This window comes from Cariama cristata, unplaced genomic scaffold, assembly GCF_000690535.1.
Source record: "Cariama cristata isolate BGI_N322 unplaced genomic scaffold, ASM69053v1 scaffold10395, whole genome shotgun sequence".
Taxonomy (NCBI): domain Eukaryota; kingdom Metazoa; phylum Chordata; class Aves; order Cariamiformes; family Cariamidae; genus Cariama; species Cariama cristata.
This window is the reverse complement of record NW_009616945.1, coordinates 43232-51715: the sequence shown is the minus strand read 5'-3', so window position 1 is coordinate 51715 and position 8484 is coordinate 43232. Positions and strand designations below refer to the sequence as shown.

At 45.4% G+C, this 8484-nt stretch overlaps 1 protein-coding gene across 1 annotated transcript in view; it reads left to right on the top strand.

Annotated features, from left to right (window-relative positions):
• The first annotated feature begins 2562 nt into the window (after positions 1-2562).
• The window catches only part of MTCL1 (microtubule crosslinking factor 1), a 47347-nt gene continuing 41425 nt past the window's right edge, over positions 2563-8484 (top strand). Inside the window, 2 exon segments of the mRNA XM_009700339.1 lie at positions 2563-2592; positions 4685-4759. Of these exon segments, the coding sequence (XP_009698641.1) occupies positions 2563-2592; positions 4685-4759 (105 nt within the window).

Sequence of the window (8484 nt, the reverse complement as noted above, 5' to 3'; positions counted from 1 at the left end):
GGCGTTTGGCCGGGCAGTCCTCGCTGCCGTGCCTGTGTTTCTGGTCCTCCACCCACACGTGGGAGGGAGGTTTCTCCCTGTAATCCACTGGTAGCCCCCAGAAGTAAATATCCCATTCTTTTTTGTACACTGAGGACAGACTCAGCCTGAGGTTGAGTCTCAGCGTTAGGGAAATACAAAGCGATCTCCTGGCCGAGCACTGATCAGAAGGTTGTTCTTACACAAAGCAAACAAGACAGTGTGAAAACACTTAAAGCAGTGTGTTACAAACTTCTTAGTCTGGATCTGTGAAATCCATTTTTTCAGTGAGGAGTGGAGCTTACAGTTTCCAAAGCCAGATCACTGCCTGCCTGTTTCTCTGTGGGTCATCCACGTCTCCTACCTGAATTTTAATTCCCTTCCCCTTACTTTCCAAGTATTATCCTGTACAACAGAGCAAAGGCTGTATTAGTTTCTCTTGCACAGCATAGCTCCTATGTTTGTATGCCCTAGCTTCTCGAGTTGGATGTGTTTAAGTGTAACCTTTTGCTTTTAGGTACGAGCAAGAGGTTTTTAGGATTTCACAGAAGATTTTGTATTTCTAGCATGCTTGGCAGCTGTTTGCTACAGTCGTGCATTGAGGCCTCTACAGAAATTGGTAGACTCATCCCTGACTCTAAGAACTTACAAATGAGGTGCAGAAACCAGACAACCTCCTCTTCCTCAAGCTACTCTTGCTTGAAGTCACCCGAAACAGCAGTGAGTGTGAGGGCCAGGGCTGTGCCCCGTATCTCTTCAACTCTCGTGACCCATCTTGCATGCTGGGGCACGACGCTACTGACTGGTGACTGCTTTCGGTTACATATCTGTTTCCAGAATAGCACCACATTTATAAAAAAAGAGGAAACAGTAACTGTTTATCCTGGCTAAGCTTGTGTAACAGGTTTTCATGTGATGTTTTTAGTGTTTAAAGTCTTTTTTCATTAAACTGTTTCAGTATCCAAAAAAACCCATTTCTCTTACTCAGCTTCATTAGTTATAGGAAATCACCGGATTAAAGTAGAGAGCAGATTAGCAAAAAATAAACTGTAGTAGGTCACGGGCATATGGTACCGCGTATGAACGGGTTTTAACTACTTAACCATGTATAACAAAGAGCAGAAGGAGAGATTTGTCTTAGCGTGCAATAATTATAATTTGCAGTAGCTGCATAGCTTAACAGTCAGAAACCACAAAGCCATGGAAAACTTTCGGTTAGGCTTTGCATGGGGTGTGCGCGCCTGTCCCCGAGCTCACGTCCCGTTTTCTGCCAGCTGACGGCCGGGCACGAGACTGGGCTTAGCTAATTAACAGGATGCCTCTCCCTCCTTTCCCTTCCTCTGCGCTGGGCTCACGGTTTGCAGCACGGGTTGGTGTGGGTTACAGAGACCGGGATTTAACCCGTCGGACACGGGAGCCGGTGCTGGTCCAGGCACGCAGCTCCATGGCACGGGCCCGAGGGGAGGAACGCCGTGGGCAAGCCCGTGACAGCCTGGGCTTTGCCTCAGCTGGAAATTGTCCCCTGCCGAGCAAATAAACAGAACTAGTAAATAAAAGAGGCCACAGTGTCAGGGTGATTGCTGGGGAGCATCAGCCTTCAGGCTCTGGGCACAGGCAGAGCGATACGGCCAGCTTTGAATCCAAATGACTCTGCAGTTTCTAGCTTCCTCCTTTTTTTTGCCTCATAGCCATCATTCCCCTCTGATACTTCAACCTGCAGAAGTCAAATTTATGCCTTCTCTAAATAGACCCAGCTCACACTGGTTTGGACTTGGTCCTGAGACACAAGTCAGTGCAAAGACTGGGAACATCCTGCTGCTCCGCCTCCCACTCCTCAGGAAAACGATGCTTTTCCATTTGGGTGCTGGGAGGTTTCTGAAAACCAAGCAGTGGGGATGACATCATTTCCATGTCTTAAAAAACCTGCTTATAAAGGGATATAAAGATTTGCAAAGCCAACCAAATCTAATTTCTAAAGTGACTTCAGAAATACCTGGAGAATTACCTGGTCTTTATCTGGGCTCCTCAGGGCGTTTGCTAGCACAGATTAACCAGTAATGCCACGCCACAGAGCTTACACATCCAGGTCCTTCCCTTTTCGGGGGGTTGCTTTCCTCTGAGGTTTCCACAATGTGTTTCACATCCACTGTGAGTAACATTCTTGGACTTCTGCCCTGGATTAATCAAACATAAATCATTGCCCCATGCAAAAAGAAAGTTTTGCCAAAAATTGTGGTGGTCCAGAGAAGAAAAGAGGGTTTTCTTTTCTCTCTGTGAACTTTTAACTAACTTTGTTCCTTTTTTTCTTTGGTGGGAAATTTTACGCATTGAAAAATTCACTGACAAAGTCCTGATCATCTTGGGGGTTTAGTGATTATTATGAAAAATAAAATCCCCAGCTGCTCGGGAGAATATTCTTGCTTTCTCCTAAATTAGTTTTGTAGTGGTCAGCCCTGCCAAACTTGCAGGCTTTGTGTTTAGCTTATCGCTAATTCAGCGTTGCTTCTCTTGCAGAGTTCCCTGAAGAGAAGAGGCAGCAGAGAAATGCACAAAGAAAAAAAGGCATTTACGCAGGTACGGTTTTCACAAACGTGTGTTTTTGAGCAAAGTCACATGATAAACCTCAAAGTTTCTTTTTACGGGTGTTGACAGGACCATCAGGCACATTAACTAGAGTGCAATTAGGCCTTAATCTACTGAGACCTCCCAGAGATCATGTAGAAGGAATTTAGGACACCAGTGCTATCTCTAAACCGTGCAGCTTCTTGGGCTTGTTGTACTCGTATTCACAGAATCAGGCTGCGAGTTTTCTACAAGAAGAGAAAATCACCTTGCCTCACAAAGTAATTGGACCGCAGCTTAGGGACTAACTAAATTTATACGCGGTGCCAGGGATTTTGTGCTAATGAGCATCTTGGCAGGGAATGCAGTTCACACGCTACAACGACACCTCGCGAGCTCCCGCGTTGCAGCCCCGGGTTCCATCTCTCCCTGGTGTCGGGGGGCAGCTCGTGAACTTGTGCTCCCCCCAAGCTGAGATACAACACAGAGCCTAAGCTACCCACTCCGTCTCCCTTTGGACACCGGTTTTATTGAAATCCTGTAGGCTGATCCTTCTCAGGAAAGCGGTCTGCCCAGTTTCCTCTGCTTTTTGTGCCGACTGTAGGAGTTAAAGCTTTTCCCGGCAACCGTATGGTTGCTGTTTATAGCCGGAGAGATGAGGATAGTGTTTCACCTCGCTGCGAAAGGAGCCAAGAGCGACATCATGCCTTCGTTAGAGAAAGGTCGCACCTCCCCTTCTGCCCCTTCGGCAGGCTCAGAGTTCGCAGCCCAGACCTACGGGTTGTCTCTGAGTCAGTGGAGTCTTAAAATCCATTGATTTGTAATAACAACGATAATAAATCATTACAATATGTTACACTTGAGCGGGTAGGGCGGGCAGCTGAGTGGGCAGAGCAGGGGCTTGTGGTGGCCGGGGCTGCAGCCTGCTTTCCCGGGACACAGCAGACTGAGCATCCCCACTGAGCCGATAGAAGCACGGCTTAATCAGACCTTAAAATGGGGCACTGGGCTTTCTTCCTGCAGCACCTGCTATGGAGAATTAAGTCATCAGTTAGGTCAGGCAGTTTATTTTTCTGCAAGTCTGTAAAATACATGGATGAAACATATGTGTATATATATATATACACACACACGCCCGCACACATGCAGATTACAGCTGAAGCTACATGCAGGCATGGCTGGGTCCAGTGGGGTTTCTGGGCAGCACTGACCTTCCTTTCCTCATTACTGGAAATACAGAGCAGTGCAGAGGGAATGGATTCCTTGTGCTTGCTTCCTTGGCCCAAATCCAGGCATTAAGAGTAGTTTGCCTTGGAAAGCCTAAAGAAGGACTTAACAGAATTAACCGAGTAACCATGGGTCAGGTCTGCACCACTCACAACATGGGGAAGTCATCCTGGAAACCACTCAGGGGAAAAAACCCTTTATGCTGCACACGCACGTTGTAACTCGTGCAAGCAAAGGATTTGGGCTTGAAAACGAAAACCGTTGCAACGGCAGTGTGCAAGGTGGCCGTTCAGTTTTCTTCAGCAATTCTTTAAGGTAGGAAGGCTGAGAAACAGCCTTCTATACAGGCATGGCCCAGCTACAGGTGCACGTCCTTGCTGTCCCCCAACTCCAGGGTGTCACCCAGGGCTGTCTCCAAAGCCGGGTACCCACTCAGGGGTACGTGCTGGCTGAGAGCGGCACGCACCACAGCGAGTGCCTGGCCTGGTCCAACAGCCGTCAGTTGTGGGCATGGCCCAAAGGGACAGGGACGGACACAGCCCGGGAGGTTCAAAACGCTGCTCTTCAGGCACAGCCGCCCAAAATACCTAAAATAAGTTCAGATACTCATTACATGTTTTGTGAGTGAAAAGCAACCACAAACTTAGATTCTCTGCATCCGCACACTTACAGATATGTGTAGCATGTGCCAAGACTGGTGTTTTAACTTAGGAAGAGCACATCATGAAAATTAGCTGGAACATTGCACCCAACACAGGGCACACCAAGTAAATAATACCTATGAAACTGATTGTCTCGAGGTCATGTAAAAGCAGAATTCGTAGTAGCACTTACCCACCTCTAGCCGTATTGAAGAAAAAAAGTTTTTATTCAGCAGAATTGCAAAACGGAGCTTCTTGGAAAATACCAGGCACCAGGCAAAACACAAAGAAAAGTGGTTCTCCAGCGCAAGGTAGGAGTGCTGGCATTCAGCCGGGTGCTTGGGTGCTGGTCGTACCGCCCTGTCGTCAGACTTGCAACCCCAAAACTGCTTACCCATCTTCTGCCTGGCAGCTCCCTGGAGCCGGTGGTGGTGGTGGAGGAGATGGCGTTGGTCTCTATCTATCTTTGTGTCTTCTTGCCAGAAAAGAAATATCATATTTGGGAATTTTTGATCAGCTCTTCATTCTCATCATATCATTTACATTGCATAATGAATTTAAGTTCATTTCTTTCCTTTAAGTTTTCGTTTCTTTATCTTCACATTCTACATTTGTCTAAATTAGACTGCAGACTCTGTAGGGAGGGATCTAGTCATTAATTCCCATTCATCCTTAATGATCTCTTAAAGACTATGACTAGCACCATGACTGACAGAACATCGTTGCACTGTTGTTCCTTCTTTTCTTTCTATACAGTCTGTCCTACGTACACCTTTTAGTAAAGTGTCCACGTACTGGATGTGAAATGCAGTCAGGCTGTGCCATAGCCCAGCCTGCAGCCCCTGGATGCAAGCCCCTTGTTCCTCCAAAACCTTGGAAAGACTGTATTCTCCTTTTTTTTTCCCCTCTCCTTTTTTTTTTAATTTGTGATTTAACTCATAATGAACTATTCTTTATTTTGGTGATTTGGCCCCTCCTTAGTTTGCCTTGTATGTCAAAACTCTACTTGCTTATGTGGGTGTCTCGCCCTCTTGCTGTTTCTACTTGGTTTCAACTGATCAAGAAATCGCTGATATTTCTGTACACAAAGTTGCAGAGGGACAGATGCATGAAGGTTGGAGTCCTACCCTTCTGGCAAGCTTAGATCTGGCTGATAAATCTCTCCTGACTATGCTTTTCCTTTGGAAAAAAGCTGTCCGGGGAATGGGATTTTTCAGTAGTCGTGCTCCCTGGCAGAGAAACAGGGAAGATCTAGAGCTTTCTCACCTTTCCAGATGGGATCCATATTTAGTAGGCCAGATTAACATCCATCAGCTCTGTTGTTTTGTTTGAGGCTTGTGTTTGTATAATGAAAAAAATCTCATTTGTTTCAGCTCTTGCAAAAAACAAAAGTTACAAATGTGATCCTTTTTTTTTCATAGACAGAACCTGGCAGTAAAGTCGTGCCGTTGTAAGAAGTTAACAGTGGTTTTGTCCTGCTATAATAACGCGCTAACTCTGCAGATGCACTGAGTCGTGCAGTGATGCTGAGCAAAAACAGTGGGGCCCTGACCCCAAATCCATCGAAGCCTTTCCCTTTTCTTCAAAAGCTTCAAAATGCTGAGTGCGTTGTCCCAAGGGCGACTCGGTGACCGGTATTTACATTGTTGGAAAGGCAGCGGGTGTCAGGCTGGAGCCCCCATCAGAGCCCTGGGAGGGCCTGGATCCCAGCGCTGCCAGCCGGGGCAGGGGATGCAGGCAGGCTGACCTTGTTCCACAGGCATCAGTCCCACCCCACGGACATCGGTCCTGCCCCACAGTCATCAGTCCTGCCCCACGGTCATCAGTCCTGTCCCACAGGCATCGGTCCTGCCCCACGGGCATCAGCCCAGCTGCCCGCAGCCAAGGAGGTGCAAGGGAGCACTGGTGCCACTTCACTGACGGCTGGGCGCTGGCAGCTGAAGGCAGACAAGAAGCATGGGGAAGAATGCTGGATTACAAAGGCAGAATAAGGAAAAAGTCAGATGTGATTATTTCCAAGCTATTAACAGATAAATAAATAAAGTGGAGTAATCACCCCACCTGTGAGCTCTGACGTCCAGCACTGGTCTGGCTGTAACTTTCCTTGTGATCTTTGTGTTTACCTGAAAGCAAAACTTACAGCTGCAGGGATAAACTGATTCTCGATGATAGGAAAAACAGAGGTAATGTATTGTGCAGCCCTGACCAAAGACGATGCATTAGTCATACAGCCTTATCCAGCCAGAGCAACCAAAATTCAGAGTGACTTCAGTGGAGGCTGCATGGAGTCTCACCAGGTTTTAATCTGATACTTCATTTGCAGTTTTGAGTTATAAAGAGAAAAGCAATTTGCAAATAGATGCGTGAAAAAGAGGTGTGTGTATGTGAGGAGACGACAGAGAGGAAAGCAAGCCCATCTTCTAGAGGCTCTGCTTCTAACCAGTGATATGCACCTCCGTTGTATTGATAGGAAACTCACATTTCTGGTGCCAGAAACGTGATGACCAGAGTTCTAGTCAGTCAACTGATCAGCTCGACTCCTGATTATCACTGAAAAACAAGTATTAACAGAAACTTTGACTATTGTTTACCTCTATCATGTTATTAACATTTAAGATAACTTTTTTACTATTTAGTATTTTAAAAGTCCCAACCTGTGCCAAGCAGAATCGTTAAGAAAGTTGACAGTTCAGAAGTATACAACTGATTCCTTTTGTGGCTGTTTAGTTATTAATAGCTGAAATTAAGACATAATTAGTATTTATCTAAATAGAATGGGGCAAAATTAACCTAGGTAACATAAAAGACACCATTACCAATGTGCAAGGGTGTGTGCTTTAGAAATTAAATAATTTCCTCAGATTGTTGAGCCTTAATTAGTTTTGTAAATTATTTTTTTTTTAATAGCCCGATCTGGGTGAACAATTAAAGCCAGTCATGTTTTCTTCTGGATTTGGTTGCCATTATTAGGAATTATAACAAAATGATGCTTGTGAAAGATAACAGTGCTCCAGAGACTGAAATGAAGTTTCCCTAGATAATTGCACATATGTCCACATGGCCTACCAACAATGATAAAATCTGCTGTCTCAAGGGATCATCTTTTAAAGCCTGCCTTCCATTTTACTGCTGATGCTGATAAATGTGTCTCTTACGAGGCCAAGTGCCTGTATCTCCATGACAATTCATGCAAGTGATTCATGCAAAGAAATTGTTCACTGGCTTAGAATTTACTTAACCTTGTCTCTTATTTCAGCACAATACACACTGGAGTTTTCATCTGAGTTGAGATGCAGTCCTTTAAAATGCCCAGCACACACAAAAAAATCAAACTCTCATTTAATACCTTGCTGCTTCCTGAAAAATGCAGGTTTTCACATGGGATGGATTTGGATGTAACCACGATTTAATGAATTTTTCTTTCCTTTTCACATGTTTTCACCAGTCTCCCTTGTGAACAGTTGTCCGTACCAGAGACAGTGATCACAATGTGGTCCGTCCTAATAACAACAGCAGCAGAGACAACAGTGTGCTTCCTATTTGGAAAGCGAGTTTGGCATGCCGGCTATTTCACAGCATTGTCAGATCAGAGCAATTAAAGTCTTCACTTTATAACGCAACCACGCAGCTTAGCACACTTTTTTTGTGCTTTTCAGCTGAAGGAGCCCGAGATTTGGGATTCTGATGAACAAATTCATCTGAGTAGTCTATGTTTCATGATGCTAAAAGGAGCAAACGTATCATTAAACATAAATGGAACAGAAAGTGCCAACAAATCATGGAGCCTTTTTGAGTCATTATTTTCCAGAAAATGTGCTCAGTATTTGAGAAGAACTAAACATTGCGCTGGCACTCTTGCATCACTGAACACTTGCACATGCACACTTGATGGGTTTTTTCCCCTCTTTAACTCTGGTCAGACTGCTTTGCCAATTTAACCAGGACCAAGCCACGAAATGTGCCAGCCGTGTGGTTTGTGCAGCTCTGTCTGTGTGCTGTTTGCATACCTAACAGATACAGCTCAGAGGGCAGGGAG